Raw genomic sequence first — 25,000 nt, forward strand, 5'->3', positions numbered from 1 at the left:
GTACGGAGAGAGAGAGAGAGAGAGAGAGAGAGAGAGAAATGGATGAGAGACCTAGAGAAGGTACGGAGAGAGAGAGAGAGAGAGAGAGAGGAGAGAGAGAGAGAGAAATGGATGAGAGACCTAGAGAAGGTACGGAGAGAGAGAGAGAGAGAGAGAGAGAGAAATGGATGAGAGACCTAGAGAAGGTACAGAGAGAGAGAGAGAGAGAGAAATGGATGAGAGACCTAGAGAAGGTTTAGAGTTTTAGAGTTTTATTAGGATCCCCATTAGCTGGTGCATAGCAGCAGCTAATCTTCCTGGGGTCCACACAGAACATAAAAACATGACATTCGACATGAATGACATTACAGGACAAAGATATATAAATAAAATAAAATAAAAAATACGGAGAGAGAGAGAGAGAGAGAGAGAGAGAGAGAGACAGGAGAGAGAGAGAGAAATGGATGAGAGACCTAGAGAAGGTACGGAGAGAGAGAGAGAGAGAGAGAGAGAGAGAGAGAGAGAGAGAGAGGAATGGATGAGAGACATAGAGAAGGTACGGAGAGAGAGAGAGAGAGAGAGAGAAATGGATGAGAGACCTAGAGAAGGTACGGAGAGAGAGAGAGAGAGAAATGGATGAGCGACATAGACCAGTGTGCTACAGAGGTTCTGCGCTCTGTCTATGACCACTTCCTGTTTCCTGTCTCCAGGACGGCACGCTGCTGGTGTCGGAGAAACCCGACACAGAGGGCGTGGTCAGAGAGCAGCTGGCCCGCCTCCACGCCTTGTGGGCGGAGCTTGAGTCCACCACTCAGACCAAGGTAACAAACAATTTGATTTTATTCTGTTTTGTTTTAGTTTCTTGAATAGTTTTCATTTAGTTTTAGTCACATTTTAGTCTCCGGAAAAGGTTTTAGTGTCTCGTTTCAGTCGACTAAATATTGTACGATTTTAGTCGACTAAAATTTGTTTTGGCGGCCTTAATGCCGTCGTAATGGCTGATTTTACACTTGGTTGCTGAATTTTCAGCAACCAAATATTTGCTTCTGGGGGGGGGGGGGTCACTGGAACTACATATTTTGGCCCAATAGAGATAATTCTGGGGGTCCTTTTTTTTAATCGACCTCAGTCCAAAATGGGTTAAAGGTTTCATGACCGCAGTTACACCCCCACAACCTGACCTTTGACCTCAGTTACACCCAAAAAACCTGAACTTTGAACATTCAGTGGATTTTCTGTGGTCTGGAGTTTTCTCTGTCGGCAAAATGGTGAAAACAGTGACATCTGCTGGCAAATCCCATTGACATATAATATGGGATTTGCAGACAACACCAATTGTTGTGAACTCTAATTGCTGGACCCTCGTCTGGTTCTGACAGACAGGTAGTGTGTGGTTCTGGGTGGTGTGTGATAATCCGGTTGAAGTATTCATTCGGTACGGCGACTGCGGCGGCGGGCCCGGGAGAACAGTAACGCGACACGAGACAGTATCACGCTAAAGGTTCACAAAGTTTATTACACAACAGGAAACATATGTTTATGTTTATGTTTATTTATTTGATATGGACATAACAATCACATTGCTCATTGCACAGTTGTACAATTAGTAGATGCATCATTTACAGTGTGTTAGCACATGTGCTAATTTTCACCACTTGTCCACAGGAGACTTTTCTAAAAACTACAGGGACACTATAGTTTAAAAAACACCCAATCAAGTACAAAAGATTATACATTCTAATAATATTTACAGCACAATTACAAAATCCATTACATAATCTCTAATACAAAAGTAAACATAATCATTCTAATAACCAGTCAGAAGCTATACATGTGAACACAGTTGATTTGATTTCAACCATAGTTTGAGTCCTCTGTAGAACACGTTACCATCAGACTCTAGTTTTAGAGCCGTAGGCAAAGAGTTCCATAAGTTTGCTCCCTTTACTGAGAAGGCAGACTGTCCGAATGAGTTGTTACACCTAGGAACAATACAGTTACCACTTGTTGAGGCTCGTGTGGTTGCTCTACCAGTGGTCGGAAGTCTATCAACCAGTCCAGAGAACAAAGGTGAAACATGACCATGTAAACATTTAAAAACCAATTTGGTAGTAGAAAAAAACACAAAATTGTCAAACGTAAAAAGGTTGTGTTTTTTTAGGATACCACAAAGGTGCCATCTCATCGGTTTTTGATCCATGATTTTTATAGCCTGTTTGTATATTGATGTTATTGGTTGTAAGACAGTTTTAGAGGATTGTGACCATGTTGTAACGCTGTATGCTAGGTGTGAGAAAATCATAGCATGCATGTACAGTTGTGCAGTTTTAGCTGATAAGTCCCTTCTGATATGCCGAAAACAATTTAGATTTGGTTTAACCTTCTTGCATATATGCTTTACCTGTTTTTCAAATTTTAAGTTTTTATCCAAGATTATTCCTAAGTATTTTACTTCACTCATTTCAGCAAGAGTTTCATTTTTGATGCGTACCTCAAAGGTTGGAGATACACATTGAAACTGTTTTTTGTACATTAAGAGTTAATTGTGACGACTCTAGCCAGTTTGAGATGTTCTCCAATTCCTGTGTCAGCTGCGCAGCTGCCATGCTGGCTGTTTTAGCAGATGTATAGATGACAGTGTCATCAGCGTACATCTGGCAGCTAACGCCTGGACAGGTATTTGGAAGATCATTAATGTACATGGTGAACAGCAGCGGTCCAAGTACCGACCCTTGGGGCACTCCCATGTTGTTAGGGAGCAGCGTTGATTTCTCCCCATTGACCCTGACACACTGCTGTCTCCCTCCCAGATATGACTTAAACCACTGTAAAGCTTCTGCCGATATTTTAAAGTGTTTTAACTTAGACAACAAGACTCCATGATTGACAGTGTCAAAGGCCTTTTTTAGGTCCAAGAACACTGTCCCCACAACATGTCCCCTCACCAGTAGACCCTTGAACCTGTCTAGTAAGTAGCAGTTAGCTGTCTCTGTGGAATGTTTAGGTCTAAATCCAAACTGCTGTGGGTGCAGTAGTTGTTTAGACTCTAAACATTCAGTTAGTTGCATAGCAACAATCTTTTCTAATATTTTAGAGACAACAGGAAGAATGGCAATAGGTCTATAATTGCTAGCCAAGTCCTTCTCTCCTGACTTATGGATCGGGGCAATTAGGCCTATTGCCGTTTTCCAGCTCTCTGGGAACCTATTTGTTTTTATTGATACATTAACTAAGTAGGTGATAGGCTCTATCAAGCAGGTCTGATTTTTTTGTATTAGTTCAGCATATAAACTGTGGATATCCTTTGACATAGAGCTACTCATATTTGCGATGCATTTTTTTACTGCATCACTGGATACCTCTTTGATTCGGAAATCATCTGAATGGGCATTGTCAGTCTCCTCAGAGGGTGACTCAGTGGGTCTAAAATTACTGGACAATTCCTCTACAGACTCAATGAAGAAATTGTTGAAAGCATATATAGTGCTGGATCATAATGACGTGACAATAAGATATGAGACATAATAACGTGCCTACTGCAGCAGTCACCACAGCAGTCACCACAGCAATCAGCACTGCAGTCACCACAGCAGTCACCACAGCAGTCACCACAGCAGTCACCACAGCAGTCACCACAGCAGCAGTCAGCATAGCAGTCACCACAGTCAGCACTGCAGCAGTCACCACAGCAGTCAGCACTGCAGCAGTCAGCACAGCAGTCACTACAGCAGTCACCACAGCAGTCAGCACTGCAGCAGTCACCACAGCAGTCACCACAGCAGTCAGCACTGCAGCAGTCACCACAGCAGTCACCACTGCAGCAGTCACCACAGCAGTCAGCACAGCAGTCACCACAGCAGTCAGCACTGCAGCAGTCACCACAGCAGTCACCACAGCAGTCACCACAGCAGTCACCACAGCAGTCACCACAGCAGTCACCACAGCAGTCACCACAGCAGTCACCACAGTCACCACAGCAGTCACCACAGCAGTCACCACAGCAGTCACCACAGCAGTCACCACAGCAGTCACCACAGTCACCACAGCAGTCACCACAGCAGTCACCACAGCAGTCACCACAGCAGTCACCACAGTCAGCACAGTCACCACAGCAGTCACCACAGCAGTCACCACAGCAGTCACCACAGTCAGCACAGCAGTCACCACAGCAGTCACCACAGTCACCACAGTCACCACAGCAGTCACCACAGCAGTCACCACAGTCAGCACAGCAGTCACCACAGCAGTCACCACAGCAGTCACCACAGTCAGCACAGCAGTCACCACAGCAGTCACCACAGCAGTCACCACAGTCACCACAGTCACCACAGCAGTCACCACAGCAGTCACCACAGCAGTCACCACAGTCAGCACAGCAGTCACCACAGCAGTCACCACAGCAGTCACCACAGTCACCACAGTCACCACAGCAGTCACCACAGCAGTCACCACAGCAGTCACCACAGTCAGCACAGCAGTCACCACAGCAGTCACCACAGCAGTCACCACAGTCAGCACAGTCAACACAGCAGTCACCACAGCAGTCACCACAGCAGTCACCACAGTCACCACAGCAGTCACCACAGCAGTCACCACAGCAGTCACCACAGTCAGCACAGCAGTCACCACAGTCACCACAGCAGTCACCACAGTCAGCACAGTCACCACAGCAGTCACCACAGCAGTCACCACAGCAGTCACCACAGTCAGCACAGTCACCACAGCAGTCACCACAGTCACCACAGCAGTCACCACAGCAGTCACCACAGTCACCACAGTCACCACAGCAGTCACCACAGTCACCACAGCAGTCACCACAGCAGTCACCACAGCAGTCACCACAGTCACCACAGTCACCACAGCAGTCACCACAGCAGTCACCACAGCAGTCACCACAGTCACCACAGTCACCACAGTCACCACAGTCACCACAGCAGTCACCACAGTCACCACAGTCACCACAGTCACCACAGCAGTCACCACAGTCACCACAGCAGTCACCACAGTCACCACAGTCACCACAGCAGTCACCACAGTCACCACAGTCACCACAGCAGTCACCACAGCAGTCACCACAGTCACCACAGCAGTCACCACAGTCACCACAGCAGTCACCACAGTCACCACAGCAGTCACCACAATCAGCAGGAAAACCAGAGCACTTGTTTGAGCCAGAAAACCGCAGACCACAGAACATCTACTGAATGGTAAAAGTTCACCTTTTTTGGGTGCAATTGAGCTCAGCAAACAATCCCTTCAAAGGCCATGTCCCTGTTCAACGCAAACTAGACTGGAGCTGACTTTGTGGATCTGACCTTTAGTCGACCTTTAGGCCTTGATGCCGTCATAATGGCTGATTTTACACTTGCTGAAAATAGCCGATCTACAAGCTGACAGCGCGTTGTCAGCTTGTAGATCGGCTATTTTCAGTAACCAAGTGTAAAATGACTTGTCTTTTACTTATACTGGATCTCTTTATTTGATGTCATGAATTTGTAAACGTTGTTTTTTTTAAAGGTGTGTTATAAATGACTGTTTAATGTGATGTGAATTAAAGGCCCAGTCTCTGTTATAAATTACTGTTTAATGTGATGTGAATTAAAGGCCCAGTCTCTGTTATAAATGACTGTTTAATATGATGTGAATTAAAGGCCCAGTCTCTGTTATAAATGACTGTTTAATGTGATGTGAATTAAAGGCCCAGTCTCTGTTATAAATGACTGTTTAATATGATGTGAATTAAAGGCCCAGTCTCTGTTATAAATGACTGTTTAATATGATGTGAATTAAAGGCCCAGTCTCTGTTATAAATGACTGTTTAATGTGAATTAAAGGCCCAGTCTCTGTTATAAATGACTGTTTAATGTGATGTGAATTAAAGGCCCAGTCTCTGTTATAAATGACTGTTTAATATGATGTGAATTAAAGGTCCAGTCTCTGTTATAAATGACTGTTTAATGTGAATTAAAGGCCCAGTCTCTGTTAGAAATGACTGTTTAATGTGATGTGAATTAAAGGCCCAGTCTCTGTTATAAATGACTGTTTAATATGATGCGAATTAAAGGCCCAGTCTCTGTTATAAATGACTGTTTAATGTGAATTAAAGGCCCAGTCTCTGTTATAAATGACTGTTTAATGTGAATTAAAGGCCCAGTCTCTGTTATAAATGACTGTTTAATGTGAATTAAAGGCCCAGTCTCTGTTATAAATGACTGTTTAATATGATGTGAATTAAAGGCCCAGTCTCTGTTAGAAATGACTGTTTAATGTGATGTGAATTAAAGGCCCAGTCTCTGTTAGAAATGACTGTTTAATGTGATGTGAATTAAAGGCCCAGTCTCTGTTATAAATGACTGTTTAATGTGATGTGAATTAAAGGCCCAGTCTCTGTTAGAAATGACTGTTTAATGTGATGTGAATTAAAGGCCCAGTCTCTGTTATAAATGACTGTTTAATGTGATGTGAATTAAAGGCCCAGTCTCTGTTATAAATGACTGTTTAATGTGAATTAAAGGCCCAGTCTCTGTTATAAATCACTGTTTAATGTGAATTAAAGGCCCAGTCTCTGTTATAAATGACTGTTTTATGTGAATTAAAGGCCCAGTCTGTTATAAATGACTGTTTTATGTGAATTAAAGGCCCAGTCTCTGTTCGAGGCCAACAAGGCGGAGCTGTTCACCCAAAGCTGTGCCGACCTGGACCAGTGGCTCGGCGCTCTGGAAGGACAGATCGCCTCTGAGGACCGCGGCAAGGACCTGACCTCCGTCAACATCCTCCTGAAGAGACAGCAGGTAAGGACCTGACCTCTGACCTCTAACCTCCTGACCTCTGTCAAAATCCTGCTGAAGAGACAGCAGGTAAGGACTTGTCTCGTGTTACCAGACTGTTGACTCTCGCAATGTCCAAATGTTTCCGTCGTACAGTCTGGAGCAACGGAAGCTCTGATCACGGGTAAAATATAAATGCTTCCGTCATACAGTCTGGAGCAACAGAAGCTCTGATCATGAGTAAAATATAAATGCTTCCGTCGTACAGTCTGGAGCAACGGAAGCTCTGATCATGAGTAAAATATAAATGCTTCCCTGGAACTACATATTTTCAGATGGGGGTCAGCGGCCTAATTACAGATATTCTTTAGGGTCCTTGACATGAAACCTTTTGAGAACGACTCGCATAGAAACATGATTTAGAAGACGTTTGTAGAATCGTCCTCGGGTCTAAATGTGTTGCCACACCTGCCAAACCACACCTGTACACATTTAACCCATTTTGGGCGGGAACCCCTTAGCTATTGAAAAATAGCACATGTACAAGCTCGTAGCGCGCCACTCGGTGGCGCGCTACGAGCTTGTAGGTCTGCTATTTTTGAAAAATCGAAGAACGAAGAAACATAGCTTTTTCAGAAAACTGTCAGGATGTAGAAGACATTTATAGAATCTGATCTCAGGTCAAAATGTGTCATTATACCAACTACATCTACTCGTCTTCCTGTAGATGTTGGAGAAGCAGGTGGAGGTCCGTCAGAAGGAGGTGGTGGAGCTCCAGTCTCTGTCCCAGGTGGTCTCCGAGGGTCCCGGGGGTCAGGAGGGGGGTCAGGAGGGTCAGGAGGTGGCGGGCGTGGAGGAGGTGGACGGCCGCAGGCGCCTGGAGGTGGAGCAGAAGTTCTGGGCTCTCCTGGAGCCTCTGAGGCGACGCAGGAGCGTCCTGCTGGAGAGCAGAGAGCTGCACCAGTTCACCAGGGACGTGGAGGACCACATAGTACGTAACACACACACACACACTAGCACACTCACGCACACACACACACACACACACACACACACACTTTATCTTCTCCATTTGGAAGTGCTTGTTAGATATCACTCAACGGCCCTGTGTACCACCTGTTTAGAATTTGCACATAATGCAGGAGGTTGCTTTACTAAAAACGTAAAAAAACGAAAAACGAAAAAATATATTTATATTGGCAGTTCCTCAGTCAAATATATGGTGGGCCCCTTTTAAAGTACTTTTTCCACCGCCAATACTTACGTGTGTGTGTGCGCGTGTGTGTGTGTGTGTGCGCGTGTGTGTGTGTGCAGCTCTGGGTGGAGGAGAGGATTCCGGTTGCCATGTCAACGGACTACGGCAACAACCTGCAGACTGTCCAGCTGCTCATCAAGAAGAACCAGGTAGGATTGATTGGTTGGTTGGTTGGTTGGTTGGTTGATTGATTGATTGATTGGTACTGAACACTCAGACTCTGCAGAAGGAGATCCAGGGTTAGATGATAGGTGTTCTCCTGGTTTTCTCCTGGTTTTCCTCAGACTCTGCAGAAGGAGATCCAGGGTTAGATGATAGGTGTTCTCCTGGTTTTCTCCTGGTTTTCCTCAGACTCTGCAGAAGGAGATCCAGGGCCACCAGCCTCGCGTCGATGACATCACGGAGAGGAGCAGAGCCCTGCTGAAGGAGGAGGCGGGGCCGGAGGGGGCGGGGCATGGGGAGGTGATCCGCCAGCGATTGGCTAAGCTGGGCGAGCTGTGGGAGGAGCTACAGGAGGTTGTGGAGAGGAGGAACGCCCGGCTGCAGGTCAATAACGTTTGTTTTTGTTTTTGTTTTTGTTTAGACCTGAGGCCGATTCTAAAAACAGACAGATACAGAGATCTCCATGTGGGACACAGACAGACAGACAGATACAGAGATCTCCATGTGGGACACAGACAGACAGACAGATACAGAGATCTCCATGTGGGACACAGACAGACAGACAGACAGATACAGAGATCTCCATGTGGGACACAGACAGATACAGAGATCTCCATGTGGGACACAGACAGACAGACAGATACAGAGATCTCCATGTGGGACACAGACAGACAGACAGATACAGAGATCTCCATGTGGGACACAGACAGATACAGAGATCTCCATGTGGGACACAGACAGACAGACAGATACAGAGATCTCCATGTGGGACACAGACAGACAGACAGATACAGAGATCTCCATGTGGGACACAGACAGACAGTTAAAACGGGTGCTATGGCAACGGGTATTATTAGGTTCCCAAGTTGCATCGTTCTCCAGTAGGCCGGTGTTCTCTCATCGTTCTCCAGTAGGCCGTGCCCGTAGGCCGGTGGCCGACGGGCATGTAAACGTCTAGTTATCCTAACTAGAATGTAATGACCCTGTCCCAACACTAGGTGGCGCTCCATGCCCAGCAGTATTACTTTGACGCTGCCGAGGCTGAAGCCTGGATGAGCGAACAGGAGCTGTACATGATGTCAGAGGAGAAGGCCAAGGTAATCTGATTACATGTAATCTGTTATCCAAGGTAATCTGATTACATGTAATCTGTTATCTATGCATGATGTCAGAGGAGAAGGCCAAGGTAATCTGATTACATGGAATCTGTTATCTAAGGTAATCTGATTACATGTAATCTGTTATCTATGCATGATGTCAGAGGAGAAGGCCAAGGTAATCTGATTACATGGAATCTGTTATCTAAGGTAATCTGATTACATGGAATCTGTTATCTATGCATGATGTCTGAGGAGAAGGCCATGGTAATCTGATTACATGGAATCTGTTATCTAAGGTAATCTGATTACATGGAATCTGTTATCTATGCATGATGTCTGAGGAGAAGGCCAAGGTAATCTGATTACATGGAATCTGTTATCCAAGGTAATCTGATTACATGGAATCTGTTATCCAAGGTAATCTGATTACATGTAATCTGTTATACAAGGTAATCTGATTACATGGAATCTGTTATCTATGCATGATGTCTGAGGAGAAGGCCAAGTTAATCTGATTACATGTAATCTGTTATCCATGGTAATCTGATTACATGTAATCTGTTATCTAAGGTAATCTGATTACATGTAATCTTGTATCCATGCATGATGTCAGAGGAAGGTAATGTTAACACTAGAGGTGATTATTTGTATTTAATACTTTATTATGTGTCATCAATGTTAACACCCCGAACGCCCAGGGGGGATTTAGGACCAATCAGAACGCCCGGGGGGGATTTAGGACCGGGGGGGATTTAGGACCAATCAGAATGCCCGGGGGGGATTTAGGACCAATCAGAATGCCCGGGGGCGATTTAGGACCAATCAGAACGCCCGGGGGGGATTTAGGACCAATCAGAATGCCAGGCGATTTATAGCAGCGGAGCAACATTTAACGACACACCAGGAGCTATCTTGGATGTAGCTGAAGTAGCTAAATGTAGCCAAAACACCCCCGAGGCGATCGACAACAACGGGAGGTATGATTAATTCTACCGCGACTAGCGACGGGACGGCGGTGGGCCGTCTAACACAGGATATTTTCTTAGAATTGTTATTCACGAGTTATTCACGTTTTAAGATTTTCAATCTGATCCGCTAAAATGGGGGGGGAACATTTTCGATGACGTCCCACCGGAAAATAACATTGAATGTTGCCCAACAGACACTCCCAGCCTGTGGAGCGATGCGATCTGTAATAGAGACAACAGACGCTCCCAGCCTGTGGAGCGATGCTCCCAGCCTGTGGAGCGATGCTCCCAGCCTGTGGAGCGATGTGATCGGTAATAGAGACAACAGACACTCCCAGCCTGTGGAGCGATGCGATCTGTAATAGAGACAACAGACACACCCAGCCTGTGGAGCGATGCTCCCAGCCTGTGGAGCGATGCTCCCAGCCTGTGGAGCGGTGCTCCCAGCCTGTGGAGCGATGCTCCCAGCCTGTGGAGCGGTGCTCCCAGCCTGTGGAGCGGTGCTCCCAGCCTGTGGAGCGGTGCTCCCAGCCTGTGGAGCGGTGCTCCCAGCCTGTGGAGCGGTGCTCCCAGCCTGTGGAGCGGTGCTCCCAGCCTGTGGAGCGGTGCTCCCAGCCTGTGGAGCGATGCTCCCAGCCTGTGGAGCGATGCTCCCAGCCTGTGGAGCGGTGCTCCCAGCCTGTGGAGCGGTGCTCCCAGCCTGTGGAGCGGTGCTCCCAGCCTGTGGAGCGGTGCTCCCAGCCTGTGGAGCGATGCTCCCAGCCTGTGGAGCGGTGCTCCCAGCCTGTGGAGCGGTGCTCCCAGCCTGTGGAGCGATGCTCCCAGCCTGTGGAGCGATGCTCCCAGCCTGTGGAGCGGTGCTCCCAGCCTGTGGAGCGGTGCTCCCAGCCTGTGGAGCGATGCTCCCAGCCTGTGGAGCGGTGCTCCCAGCCTGTGGAGCGGTGCTCCCAGCCTGTGGAGCGATGCTCCCAGCCTGTGGAGCGATGCTCCCAGCCTGTGGAGCGGTGCTCCCAGCCTGTGGAGCGATGCTCCCAGCCTGTGGAGCGGTGCTCCCAGCCTGTGGAGCGGTGCTCCCAGCCTGTGGAGCGGTGCTCCCAGCCTGTGGAGCGATGCTCCCAGCCTGTGGAGCGGTGCTCCCAGCCTGTGGAGCGATGCTCCCAGCCTGTGGAGCGGTGCTCCCAGCCTGTGGAGCGATGCTCCCAGCCTGTGGAGCGATGCTCCCAGCCTGAGGAGCGGTGCTCCCAGCCTGTGGAGCGATGCTCCCAGCCTGTGGAGCGGTGCTCCCAGCCTGAGGAGCGGTGCTCCCAGCCTGTGGAGCGGTGCTCCCAGCCTGAGGAGCGGTGCTCCCAGCCTGTGGAGCGATGCGATCTGTTTTGATATCAATACATTTCCGTATTATTATTAATCTCTGTCCTGAGCGCTGGGCGTTACTAATTGATAGGACGGACACTCCGTGTGTGTGTGTGTGTGTGTGTGTGTGTGTGTGTGTGTGTGTGTGTGTGTGTGTGTGTGTGTGTGTGTGTGTGTGTGTGTGTGTGTGTGTGTGTGTGTGTGTGTGTGTGTGTGTGTGTGTGTGTGTGCGCGCGCGCGTGCGCGTGTGTATGCAGGATGAACTCAGCGCGGTCTCCGCTGTGAAGAAACATCAGATCGTTGAGCAGTGCGTCGAGGATTATGCAGAAACCGTCCATCAGATCTCACAGACCAGCCGCGGGCTGACGGCCAAGGAGCACCCTGACAGGTACAATATGAACCCTATGGGTACAATATACACCCTCTGGGTACAATATACCCCTCTGGGTACAATATGAACCCACACGTCCCAGACTCACTCTAAATGTTCCTCCGTAGTCTGAAAACGCACCTCTTCAGACGCCATGTTAGCCCGATAGCATTGACAGATGTTAGGTTCTTAGCTTGTTTATGATGACTATTTCTATGTATTACCATGTGCTGTTCTTGCTTTACTGTAAATCGCTCTGGATTAAGAGTGTCTGGTGCGTGTGTGTGTGTGTGTGTGTGCGTGCGCGTGTTGCGTGTGTGCGTGCGCGCACAGCGAGCGCATCGGCCTCCGTCAGTCTCAGGTGGACAAGCTCTACGCGGGGTTAAAAGACCTGACTGAGGAGAGGCGGGGCCGGCTGGACGAGAGGCTCCGCCTCTTCCTGTTAAACCGGGAAGTGGACGACCTGGAGCAGTGGATCGCAGAGCGGGAGGTCGTGGCGGGGTCGCACGAGCTGGGCCAGGACTACGAACATGTCACGGTGAGTTTATAGGACTACAAACATGTCACTGTGAGTCTAGGACTACAAACATGTCACTGTGAGTTTATAGGACTACAAACATGTCACTGTGAGTCTAGGACTACAAACATGTCACTGTGAGTCTAGGACTACAAACATGTCACTGTGAGTCTAGGACTACAAACATGTCACCCCCATGTATTCCCAGATGCTCCAGGAGAGGTTCAGGGAGTTCTCCCGGGACACGGGGTCCATCGGTCAGGAGAGGGTGGACGGGGTCAACCGCCTGGCTGATGACCTCATCAACACGGGACACGGCGACGCGGCCACCGTGGCGGAGTGGAAGGACGGCCTTAACGAGGCATGGGCGGAGCTACTGGAGTTGATTGACACGCGGACGCAGATCCTGGCCGCCTCCCACGAGCTGCACAAGTTCTACCACGACGCCAAGGAGATCCTGGCGCGCATCGTGGAGAAAACTAACAAGATCCCTGAGGAGGTAAACACTGTTACATTAATTATTTTATAATTTTTATCCCACGATTTTGTAACCCATTTTTCACCCCTGTGTCAATTATCTAATGTGATCCTGGGCTCTACACACCCTCCGCCAACCTACTCCCCATATATGGGGGACATGGGGAGAGCAACGGACTTGAACTCATGCTTCCTTCATGCCTGAGGGTCCAAGTTGCTCCTTTACACCTGACAGGGGGGAGTTTCCCTGGTTGGACGTAGCGTGTGGAAGGAACACGTTATTCCAACCAGTTCCTTTCCCCTCCATCAGGCGCCCCGGCTGGCCAGGGGGAGGCAGTTTAGAGACAGGATTACTGCATGTTTTCTGTGAGGGTAGCTACCCTAGGGGACACGGGGAGAACATGTGAGGGTATCTACCCTAGGGGACACGGGGAGAACATGTGAGGGTACCTACCCTAGGGGACACGGGGAGAACATGTGAGGGTACCTACCCTAGGAGACACGGGGAGAACACGTGAGGGTACCTACCCTAGGGGACACGGGGAGAACATGTGAGGGTACCTACCCTAGGGGACACGGGGAGAACACGTGAGGGTACCTACCCTAGGGGACACGGGGAGAACATGTGAGGGTACCTACCATAGGGGACACGGGGAGAACACGTGAGGGTACCTACCCTAGGGGACACGGGAGAACATGTGAGGGTACCTACCCTAGGGGACACGGGGAGAACACGTGAGGGTACCTACCCTAGGGGACACGGGGAGAACATGTGAGGGTACCTACCCTAGGGGAAACGGGGAGAACACGTGAGGGTACCTACCCTAGGGGACACGGGGATAACATGTGAGGGTACCTACCACAACCTGCCCTGGTGGAGACCTGTTCTATTATAGCGCCACCAGGAGGCCACAACCTGACCTGTCCTATTATAGCGCCACCAGGAGGCCACAACCTGACCTGTCCTATTGCGCCACCAGGAGGCCACAACCTGACCTGTCCTATTATAGCGCCACCAGGAGGCCACAACCTGACCTGTCCTATTATAGCGCCACCAGGAGGCCACAACCTGACCTGTCCTATTATAGCGCCACCAGGAGGCCACAACCTGACCTGTCCTATTATAGCGCCACCAGGAGGCCACAACCTGACCTGTCCTATTATAGCGCCACCAGGAGGCCACAACCTGACCTGTCCTATTATAGCGCCACCAGGAGGCCACAACCTGACCTGTCCTATTATAGCGCCACCAGCAGGCCACAACCTGACCTGTCCTATTATAGCGCCACCAGGAGGCCACAACCTGACCTGTCCTATTATAGCGCCACCAGGAGGCCCCGAGGGGAACTTTATCTAGTTATTACTGCTGTGAGACCCGAATGTTAAAATGGAGTGATTTTAATGGCAGCCTGCGATATACAGATTGAACACTAGATGGAGTGTTAACTGTACAGGTTCATATTATGATGTCATTAATATTATGATGTCATTAATATTATGATGTCATCTAGGTTGGGCGTGACCAGAACACTGTGGAGACTCTGCAGAGAATGCACACGACCTTCCAACACGACATCCAGGGTCTGGGCACGCACGTACGTACACACACACACACACACACACACACACACACACACACACACACACACCACCTTCCAACACGACATCCAGGATCTGGGCATGCACGTACGCACACACACACACACACACACACACACACACACACACACACACACACACACAGACACACACAGGTGTGTCATGTATTTAAACGTGCTAACGTGCTAACAGGTGCGTTATGTATTTAAACATGCTAATGTGCTAACGTGCTAACAGGTGTGTCATATATTTAAACATGCTAACGTGCTAACAGGTGTCATGTATTTAAAAATGCTATCGTGCTAACAGGTGTGTCATGTATTTAAACATGCTAACGTGCTAACAGGTGTCATGTATTTAAACGTGCTAACGTGCTAACAGGTGTGTCATGTATTTAATGTGCTAACGTGCTAACAGGTGTGTCATGTATTTAAACGTGCTAACGTGCTAACAGGTGTGTCATGTATTTAAACGTGCTAACGTGCTAGTCCTACATGCGGATGAATGTCGGACTAATGCCCTGTCTGAAAAGCGTCCACCTCCCATCGTGCTAACAGGTGCGGCATGTATTTAAACGTGCTAACGTGCTAACAGGTGTCATGTATTTAAACGTGCTAATGTGCTAACGTGCTAACAGGTGCGCCAGCTGCAGGAGGACGCGGCGCGTCTGCAGTCGGCGTACGCCGGCGACAAGGCGGACGACATCGCGCGGCGTGAGGGGGAGGTGCTTCAGGCCTGGGCCGGCCTATTGGAGGCCTGCGAGGGACGCAGGCTCCGCCTCCTGGAGACCAGCGACAAGTTCCGCTTCTACAGCATGGTGCGCGACCTGATGCTGTGGATGGAGGACGTAGTACGCCTAATAGAGGGGCAGGAGAAACCCAGGTAATACACCTAATAGAGGGGCAGGAGAAACCCATGTAATACGCCTAATAGAGGGGCAGGAGAAACCCAGGTAATACTCCTACTAGAGGGGCAGGAGAAACCCAACTAATACGCCTAATAGAGGGGCAGGGGAAACCCAGGTAATACACCTAATAGAGGGGCAGGGGAAACCCAGGTAATACGCCTAATAGAGGGGCAGGAGAAACCCAGGTAATACACCTAATAGAGGGGCAGGAGAAACCCAGCTAATACGCCTAATAGAGGGGCAGGAGAAACCCAGGTAATACACCTAATAGAGGGGCATGAGAAACCCAGGTAATACGCCTAATAGAGGGGCAGGAGAAACCCAGGTAATACGCCTAATAGAGGGGCAGGAGAAACCCAGGTAATACACCTAATAGAGGGGCAGGAGAAACCCAGGTAATACTCCTAATAGAGGGGCAGGAGAAACCCAGGTAATACACCTAATAGAGGGTCAGGGGAAACCCATGTAGTACACCTAATAGAGGGGCAGGAGAAACCCAGGTAGTACACCTAATAGAGGGGCAGGAGAAACCCAGGTAATACACCTAATAGAGGGGCAGGAGAAACCCAGGTAGTACACCTAATAGAGGGGCAGGAGAAACCCAGGTAATACTCCTAATAGAGGGGCAGGAGAAACCCAGGTAATACTTCTAATAGAGGGGCAGGGGAAACCTGGGTAATACGCCTAATAGAGGGGCAGGAGAAACCCAGGTAATACTCCTAATAGAGGGGCAGGAGAAACCCAGGTAATACTCCTAATAGAGGGGCAGGGGAAACCTGGGTAATACGCCTAATAGAGGGGCAGGAGAAACCCAGGTAATACTCCTAATAGAGGGGCAGGAGAAACCCAGGTAATACTCCTAATAGAGTGTTTGTGCGCACCGAATGTTTGTGCGTGTGCGAGTGTGTGTGCGCACCGTGCACAGGGATGTGTCCTCGGTAGAACTTCTCATGAACAACCTGTGTGTGTGTGTGTGTGTGTGTGTGTGTGTGTGTGTGTGTGTGTGTGTGTGTGCGTGTGTGCGTGTGCGTGTGCGTGCGTGCAGGGACGTGTCCTCGGTAGAACTTCTCATGAACAACCACCAGGGGGTGAAGGCAGAGATCGACGCGCGCAACGAGTCCTTCTCGCTCTGCATTGATCTGGGGCGGAGCCTGTTGTCACGGAAACACCACGCCTCTGACCTCATCAAGGACCGCCTCCTATCACTCACCGACCACAGGAAGCTGATGATTGACAGCTGGGAGGACCGCTGGGAGTGGCTACGGCTGGGTACCGCGCGCAGATACACACACACACACATGCACGCACGCATGCACACACACGCATGCACACAGACACACACGCACTTATACACGTGCACGCACTTGCTGATTGACAGCCCATACATCCTAACAGAAAAGTCCTATCTGATTGACAGCCCATACATCCAATCAGAAAAGTCCTATCTGATTGACAGCCCATACATCCAATCAATAAAGTCCTATCTGATTGACTATATTACTGTTTTTTTCATTGGCCCGTTTGACTGTCAAGGGTTCAGCCTCCAGGAAGAAACCCTAAATACAAAGTTAATACATCATTGCACATAAAACCGACTCCAGGGTGTCTAATGAAGTCCTCTCCTCTCCTCTCCTCTCCTCTCCTCTCCTCTCCTCTCCTCTCCTCTCCTCTCCTCTCCTCTCCTCTCCTCTCCCCTCCCCTCCCCTCCCCTCCTCAGTGTTGGAGGTGCATCAGTTTGGGCGTGACGCGGGCGTGGCGGAGGCGTGGCTCCTGGGTCAGGAGGGTTACCTGGTGAGCTCTCTGATTGGTCAGAGCGTCGACGAGGTGGAGAAACTCATCAAACGACACGAAGCCTTCGAGAAGTCAGCGGCGAGCTGGGAGGAACGCTTCTCTGCCCTGGAGAGGCTGACCACGGTACTGACCACATACGCACGTGCGCACGCACACGTGCAAACACACACACACACATCAGTCAAATATGACTTATATCACTTCTATAACTATGTGTGTGCCTGTGCGCGTGCACGTGTGTGTGTATATGTGTGTGTGCGTGCGTGCGTGTGTAGTTGGAGTTGTTGGAGGTGAGGAGACAGCAGGAAGAGGAGGAGCTAAAGAAGAGACCGCCCACTCCTCCAGAGCCCGCTGTGACGGAGGAGGCGGAGCCTGTCGTACAGAGGTAAACAAACGGTTGACCAATCACATGATGTTATGTTAGATCAGGAAAATGCAGCTCTCCAGGTTATGATCAAATGGTAGACCACTGGTTCCTCTCCAGGTTATGATCAAATGGTAGACCACTGGTTCCTCTCCAGGTTATGATCAAATGGTAGACCACTGGTTCCCAAACGCTTTCACCTCAAGGACCCCCAAATGGACACTAATCAGCCCCGCGGACCCCCATTTGAAGACATGTGCCAGGGACCCCCATTTGAAGACATGTGCCAGGGACCCCCATATGAAGACATGTGCCAGGGACCCCCATATGAAGACATGTGCCAGGGACCCCCATATGAAGACATGTGCCAGGGACCCCCATTTGAAGACATGTGCCAGGGACCCCCATATGAAGACATGTGCCAGGGACCCCCATTTGAAGACATGTGCCAGGGACCCCCATATGAAGACATGTGCCAGGGACCCCCATTTGAAGACATGTGCCAGGGACCCCCATGTGAAGACATGTGCCAGGGACCCCCATTTGAAGACATGTGCCAGGGACCCCCATTTGAAGACATGTGCCAGGGACCCCCATTTGAAGACATGTGCCAGGGACCCCCATTTGAAGACATGTGCCAGGGACCCCCATTTGAAGACATGTGCCAGGGACCCCCATTTGAAGACATGTGCCAGGGACCCCCATTTGAAGACATGTGCCAGGGACCCCCATTTGAAGACATGTGCCAGGGACCCCCATTTGAAGACATGTGCCAGGGACCCCCATATGAAGACATGTGCCAGGGACCCCCATGTGAAGAGATATGCCAGGGACCCCCATATGAAGACATGTGCCAGGGACCCCCATATGAAGAGATATGCCAGGGACCCCCATATGAAGAGATATGCCAGGGACCCCCATATGAAGAGATATGCCAGGGACCCCCATATGAAGAGTCATGCCAGGGACCCCCATAAGAGAAGAGTTTTACGGCTCTAACAGTGATTCTCAACCCGTTTCATTTCATGGACCCCTAGTTTGACATGCATTAGTTCTACGGACCCCCATTTAATGGAATTTCTCTCTCTGGTACCCCCAATTTATATTGTAAAATCAATCAATTTAACTCAGAGTGTACAAATGTAACCAAACGAACCCGTTAGGGTTAGAGTTATCATCATGAACAACAAATGATGTCTGTCTGTCTGTCTGTCTGTCTGTCTGTCTGTCTGTCTGTCTGTCTGTCTGTCTGTCTGTCTGTCTGTCTAATAATCTCAGGTCCAATATGCATGTAAATGCCTCAAACGAAGAACTGGTGGGAAATATAGATGCACAGATTATGCAGGGGAAAGAATGCAGTTTTGTTTTACCACCAGACATATCTTTTGGTGAAATTGAGAACATGTTCTTGTTGCTCCCTGAAAACAAATATCCAGGGCATGACCTCATTGACAATAAATTGCTGCCCCATTTATCGCTAGACCTGTGAAATACCTATTTGATATTTCTCTGCAACAACAAGGCAAGTTTCCGACAATATGGAAGCATGCACAAATCTGCCCTATTCCTAAGAATAGTAAATCCGCTTTTACTGCCCCAATCAGCCTACTTTCCTCCCTAAGTAAAATCTTGGCGAAAGTAGTTAGTGATTATATATGGAAATACATGGAAACAAATAACCTATTAACTCATGCCCAACATGCATACCGTAAAAACCATTCCACTGAAACAGCTCTCATTGACATGACGCATACCTGGCTGAATGCTCTCGACCATGAAGGTAAACTTGGTAAACTTGCATCCATTTTACTCTTAGATTTCACTGCCGCTTTCGATCTGATTGATCACACAATTCTTCTAAAAAGATTAAATCATTATGGCTACAGTCAGAATTCTATCAATTGGATGAAATCCTATCTGTACCCAATCCAATCCAATCCTATCTGTATGGCAGAAAGCAGTCTGTATGGCAGAAAGCAGTCTGTATGGCAGAAAGCAGTCTGTATGGCAGAAAGCAGTCTGTATGGCAGAAAGCAGTCTGTATGGCAGAAAGCAGTCTGTATGGCAGAAAGCAGTCTGTATGTCAACGGCTCATTTTCCTCACCTCGTTCTACTTCCTGTGGAATTCCACAGGGGAGTTGTCTTGGTCCTCTATTATATATTATATACACAAATTATCTTCCATTAGTACTAACCAACACAAATGATCTTCCATTAGTACTAACCAACACAAATGATCTTCCATTAGTACTAACCAACTCAAATGATCTTCCATTAGTACTAACCAACTCAAATGATCTTCCATTAGTACTAACCAACTCAAATGATCTTCCATTAGTACTAACCAACTCAAATGATCTTCCATTAGTACTAACCAACACAAATGATCTTCCATTAGTACTAACCAACTCAAATGATCTTCCATTAGTACTATAACCAACTCAAATGATCTTCCATTAGTACTAACCAACACAAATGATCTTCCATTAGTACTAACCAACTCAAATGATCTTCCATTAGTACTAACCAACTCAAATGATCTTCCATTAGTACTATAACCAACTCAAATGATCTTCCATTAGTACTAATCAACTCAAATGATCTTCCATTAGTACTAATCAACTCAAATGATCTTCCATTAGTACTAACCAACTCAAATGATCTTCCATTAGTACTAACCAACTCAAATGATCTTCCATTAGTACTATAACCAACACAAATGATCTTCCGTTAGTACTAACCAACTCAAATAATCTTCCGTTAGTAGTAACCAACACAAATGATCTTCCGTTAGTACTAACCAACTCAAATGATCTTCCGTTAGTACTAACCAACTCAAATGATCTTCCGTTAGTACTAACCAACTCAAATGATCTTCCGTTAGTACTAACCAACTCAAATGATCTTCCGTTAGTACTAACCAACTCAAATGATCTTCCATTAGTACTAACCAACTCAAATGATCTTCCATTAGTACTATAACCAACACAAATGATCTTCCGTTAGTACTAACCAACTCAAATAATCTTCCGTTAGTAGTAACCAACACAAATGATCTTCCGTTAGTACTAACCAACTCAAATGATCTTCCGTTAGTACTAACCAACTCAAATGATCTTCCGTTAGTACTAACCAACTCAAAAGATCTTCCGTTAGTACTAACCAACACAAATGATCTTCCGTTAGTACTAACCAACTCAAATGATCTTCCGTTAGTACTAATCAACTCAAATGATCTTCCATTAGTACTAACCAACTCAAATGATCTTCCATTAGTACTAACCAACTCAAATGATCTTCCATTAGTACTAACCAACACAAATGATCTTCCATTAGTACTAACCAACTCAAAAGATCTTCCATTAGTACTAACCAAATCAAATGATCTTCCATTAGTACTAACCAACTCAAATGATCTTCCATTAGTACTAACCAACTCAAAAGATCTTCCATTAGTACTAACCAAATCAAATGATCTTCCATTAGTACTAACCAACTCAAATGATCTTCCATTAGTACTAACCAACTCAAATGATCTTCCATTAGTACTAACAAACTCAAATGATCTTCCATTAGTACTATAACCAACTCAAATGATCTTCCAGTAGTACTAACCAACTCAAATGATCTTCCATTAGTACTAACCAACTCAAATGATCTTCCATTAGTACTAACCAACTCAAATGATCTTCCATTAGTACTAACCAACTTAAATGCACACATGTTCGCTGATGACAGCAGTACCTGAATCACAAACTCAGTTGCACGAGCACCTGACAAATGATTTTAAACACGTTGTTAAATTGGTTGAGAATAACAAATTAGTACTGAACACTAATATGGTCATATGCACCAACAGAACAATAAATATGTTAGGGCCATGGAACTTATCTTATGGAGGGGTACAGATAAATCAGGTCACAGAAGTCAAACTACTAGGAATTAAAATACAAAATTATTTATCATGGACAGCTCATACCACAGATATCTCTAAAAAGGTAATGCAAATGGCAGGAATGGTTGGGCGAATTGCAGGGCTTCTATCTGAAGAGACGTTGAGGCTAATATCCCGTAGTCTGCTTTATTGTCACGTAAACTATTGCTGTGCAGTATCAGTATGGGGCAACGCAGCTCAGTATGGGGCAGCTCAGTATGGGGCAGCTCAGTATGGGGCAACGCAGCTCACTATGGGGCAGCTCAGTATGGGGCAGCTCACTATGGGGCAACGCAGCTCAGTATGGGGCAACGCAGCTCACTATGGGGCAGCTCAGTATGGGGCAGCTCAGTATGGGGCAACGCAGCTCAGTATGGGGCAGCTCAGTATGGGGCAGCTCAGTATGGGGCAACGCAGCTCAGTATGGGGCAGCTCAGTATGGGGCAGCTCAGTATGGGGCAGCTCAGTATGGGGCAACGCAGCTCAGACCGATATGAGAATACTACAGATCACACTAAACAAAGCAGCTAGAATGGTCTTAAGATGTGGGTATGAAACAGACACGGGTGAACTGCATAACAGAATGGGATGGCCCACGGGTGAACTGCATAACAGAATGGGATGGCCCTCAGGTGAACTGCATAACAGAATGGGATGGCCCTCAGGTGAACTGCATAACAGAATGGGATGGCCCACGGGTGAACTGCATAACAGAATGGGATGGCCCACGGGTGAACTGCATAACAGAATGGGATGGCCCTCAGGTGAACTGCATAACAGAATGGGATGGCCCTCAGGTGAACTGCATAACAGAATGGGATGGCCCTCAGGTGAACTGCATAACAGAATGGGATGGCCCTCAGGTGAACTGCATAACAGAATGGGATGGCCCTCAGGTGAACTGCATAACAGAATGGGATGGCCCACGGGTGAACTGCATAACAGAATGGGATAATAATAATAATAATACATTTTATTTATAAGGCGCCTTTCAGGGCACTCAAGGTCGCCGTACAGGTTAAAAACAGTTGATACAAAACACAGTTTAAAAGCAAAACAAAACTAGGGCACAGCTTGCAGCAGAGGTCAGCCATATGCCTGCCTAAACAGGTGGGTTTTGAGGTGAGTTTGGAATATGGTGATAGAGTCCATGTTTCTGATGTCAGCTCAGTATGGGGCAGCTCAGTATGGGGCAGCTCAGTATGGGGCAGCTCAGTATGGGGCAGCTCAGTATGGGGCAGCTCAGTATGGGGCAACGCAGCTCAGACCGATATGAGAATACTACAGATCACACTAAACAAAGCAGCTAGAATGGTCTTAAGATGTGGGTATGAAACAGACACGGGTGAACTGCATAACAGAATGGGATGGCCCACGGGTGAACTGCATAACAGAATGGGATGGCCCTCAGGTGAACTGCATAACAGAATGGGATGGCCCTCAGGTGAACTGCATAACAGAATGGGATGGCCCTCAGGTGAACTGCATAACAGAATGGGATGGCCCTCAGGTGAACTGCATAACAGAATGGGATGGCCCTCAGGTGAACTGCATAACAGAATGGGATGGCCCTCAGGTGAACTGCATAACAGAATGGGATGGCCCTCAGGTGAACTGCATAACAGAATGGGATGGCCCTCAGGTGAACTGCATAACAGAATGGGATGGCCCACGGGTGAACTGCATAACAGAATGGGATAATAATAATAATAATAATACAGGTTAAAAACAGTTGATACAAAACACAGTTTAAAAGCAAAACAAAACTAGGGCACAGCTTGCAGCAGAGGTCAGCCATATGCCTGCCTAAACAGGTGGGTTTTGAGGTGAGTTTGGAATATGGTGATAGAGTCCATGTTTCTGATGTCAGGGGGGAGGGAGTTCCAGAGGTGGGGGGCAGAGCGGCTGAAGGCTCTTGACCCCATGGTGGAGAGACGGGCTGGGAGAACTTTCAGGGTGATTGAGGAGGCAGACCTAAGAGACCGGGTGGGGATGTTGACATGGACAAGGTCAGACAGGTATGGGGGGGCGAGATTATGGATGGCCTTGAAGGTATGGAGAAGGATCTTGAAGTCGATGCGGTATTTGATGGGGAGCCAGTGGAGTTGGTGAAGTACAGGGGTGATGTGACTGATGGCAGGGGTTCTGGTGACGATCCGGGCAGCAGCGTTCTGGACCAGTTGGAGTTTATGGAGAAGTTTGTGGGGGAGACCAAAAAGAAGGGAATTACAGTAGTCCAAGCGGGAGGTGACAAGAGAGTGAACCAGGATTGCGGCACTGTGGGGAGTTAGAGAGGGGCGGAGGCGGTTGATGTTTCTGAGGTGGAAGTAGGCGGACCGGATGGTGGTGTTGATGTGGGTGTGGAATGATAGGGTACTGTCGAGGACGACACCCAGACTCTTAACCTGAGGGGAGGGGGAAACTGAGGAGTTGTCAATGGTGAGAGTGAAACTGGGTTGCTTGGTGAGTGTGGATTTGGAACCAATGAGGACTACCTCGGTTTTGTCACTGTTCAGTTTGAGGAAATTAGAGGTGAACCAGGACTTGATTTCCTGCAAACAGGTACAGAGGGAGGAGGGTGGGAAGCCGGAAGAGGGTTTGGAGGAGACGTAGAGCTGGGTGTCGTCCGCGTAACAGTGGAAAAGGATGTTGTATTTGCGGAAAATCTGTCCAAGGGGGAGGAGATAGATGATAAATAGGATAGGGCCAAGAACGGAGCCCTGGGGAACACCGGAGGAGATGGGGGAGGGATGGGAAGTGAATGATTTGAGCTGAATGAACTGAGTACGGTCAGAGAGGTATGAGTGAAACCAGTCTAGGGGTGTGTCAGATATGCCAATGGATGCTAGTCGTTCGAGGAGGGTGGAGTGGGAGATGGTGTCAAAAGCCGCGCTCAGATCCAGGAGGATGAGGATGGCCCTCAGGTGAACTGCATAACAGAATGGGATGGCCCACGGGTGAACTGCATAACAGAATGGGATGGCCCTCAGGTGAACTGCATAACAGAATGGGATGGCCCTCAGGTGAACTGCATAACAGAATGGGATGGCCCTCAGGTGAACTGCATAACAGAATGGGATGGCCCTCAGGTGAACTACATAACAGAATGGGATGGCCCTCAGGTGAACTGCATAACAGAATGGGATGGCCCTCAGGTGAACTGCATAACAGAATGGGATGGCCCTCAGGTGAACTGCATAACAGAATGGGATGGCCCTCAGGTGAACTGCATAACAGAATGGGATGGCCCTCAGGTGAACTACATAACAGAATGGGATGGCCCTCAGGTGAACTGCATAACAGAATGGGATGGCCCACGGGTGAACTGCATAACAGAATGGGATGGCCCTCAGGTGAACTGCATAACAGAATGGGATGGCCCTCAGGTGAACTGCATAACAGAATGGGATGGCCCACGGGTGAACTGCATAACAGAATGGGATGGCCCTCAGGTGAACTG

The 25,000-nt window shown here is 48.1% G+C and overlaps 1 protein-coding gene across 1 annotated transcript in view; it reads left to right on the plus strand.

Annotated features, from left to right (window-relative positions):
• The window catches only part of LOC306922146 (spectrin beta chain, non-erythrocytic 1-like), a 140,061-nt gene that overhangs the window by 106,629 nt on the left and 8,432 nt on the right, over positions 1-25,000 (plus strand). The window contains exons 28-41 of the mRNA XM_079499541.1: positions 690-800; positions 6,618-6,770; positions 7,474-7,737; positions 8,061-8,150; positions 8,353-8,547; positions 9,162-9,260; positions 11,839-11,969; positions 12,285-12,489; positions 12,677-12,967; positions 14,457-14,540; positions 15,182-15,426; positions 16,497-16,720; positions 17,169-17,365; positions 17,518-17,627. Coding sequence (XP_079355667.1) covers positions 690-800; positions 6,618-6,770; positions 7,474-7,737; positions 8,061-8,150; positions 8,353-8,547; positions 9,162-9,260; positions 11,839-11,969; positions 12,285-12,489; positions 12,677-12,967; positions 14,457-14,540; positions 15,182-15,426; positions 16,497-16,720; positions 17,169-17,365; positions 17,518-17,627 — 2,399 coding nt within the window. The remainder of the gene's footprint in view (positions 1-689; positions 801-6,617; positions 6,771-7,473; positions 7,738-8,060; positions 8,151-8,352; positions 8,548-9,161; positions 9,261-11,838; positions 11,970-12,284; positions 12,490-12,676; positions 12,968-14,456; positions 14,541-15,181; positions 15,427-16,496; positions 16,721-17,168; positions 17,366-17,517; positions 17,628-25,000) is intronic.

The sequence above is a fragment of the Electrona antarctica genome, assembly GCF_951216825.1.
Source record: "Electrona antarctica genome assembly, chromosome: 4".
Classification (NCBI taxonomy): domain Eukaryota; kingdom Metazoa; phylum Chordata; class Actinopteri; order Myctophiformes; family Myctophidae; genus Electrona; species Electrona antarctica.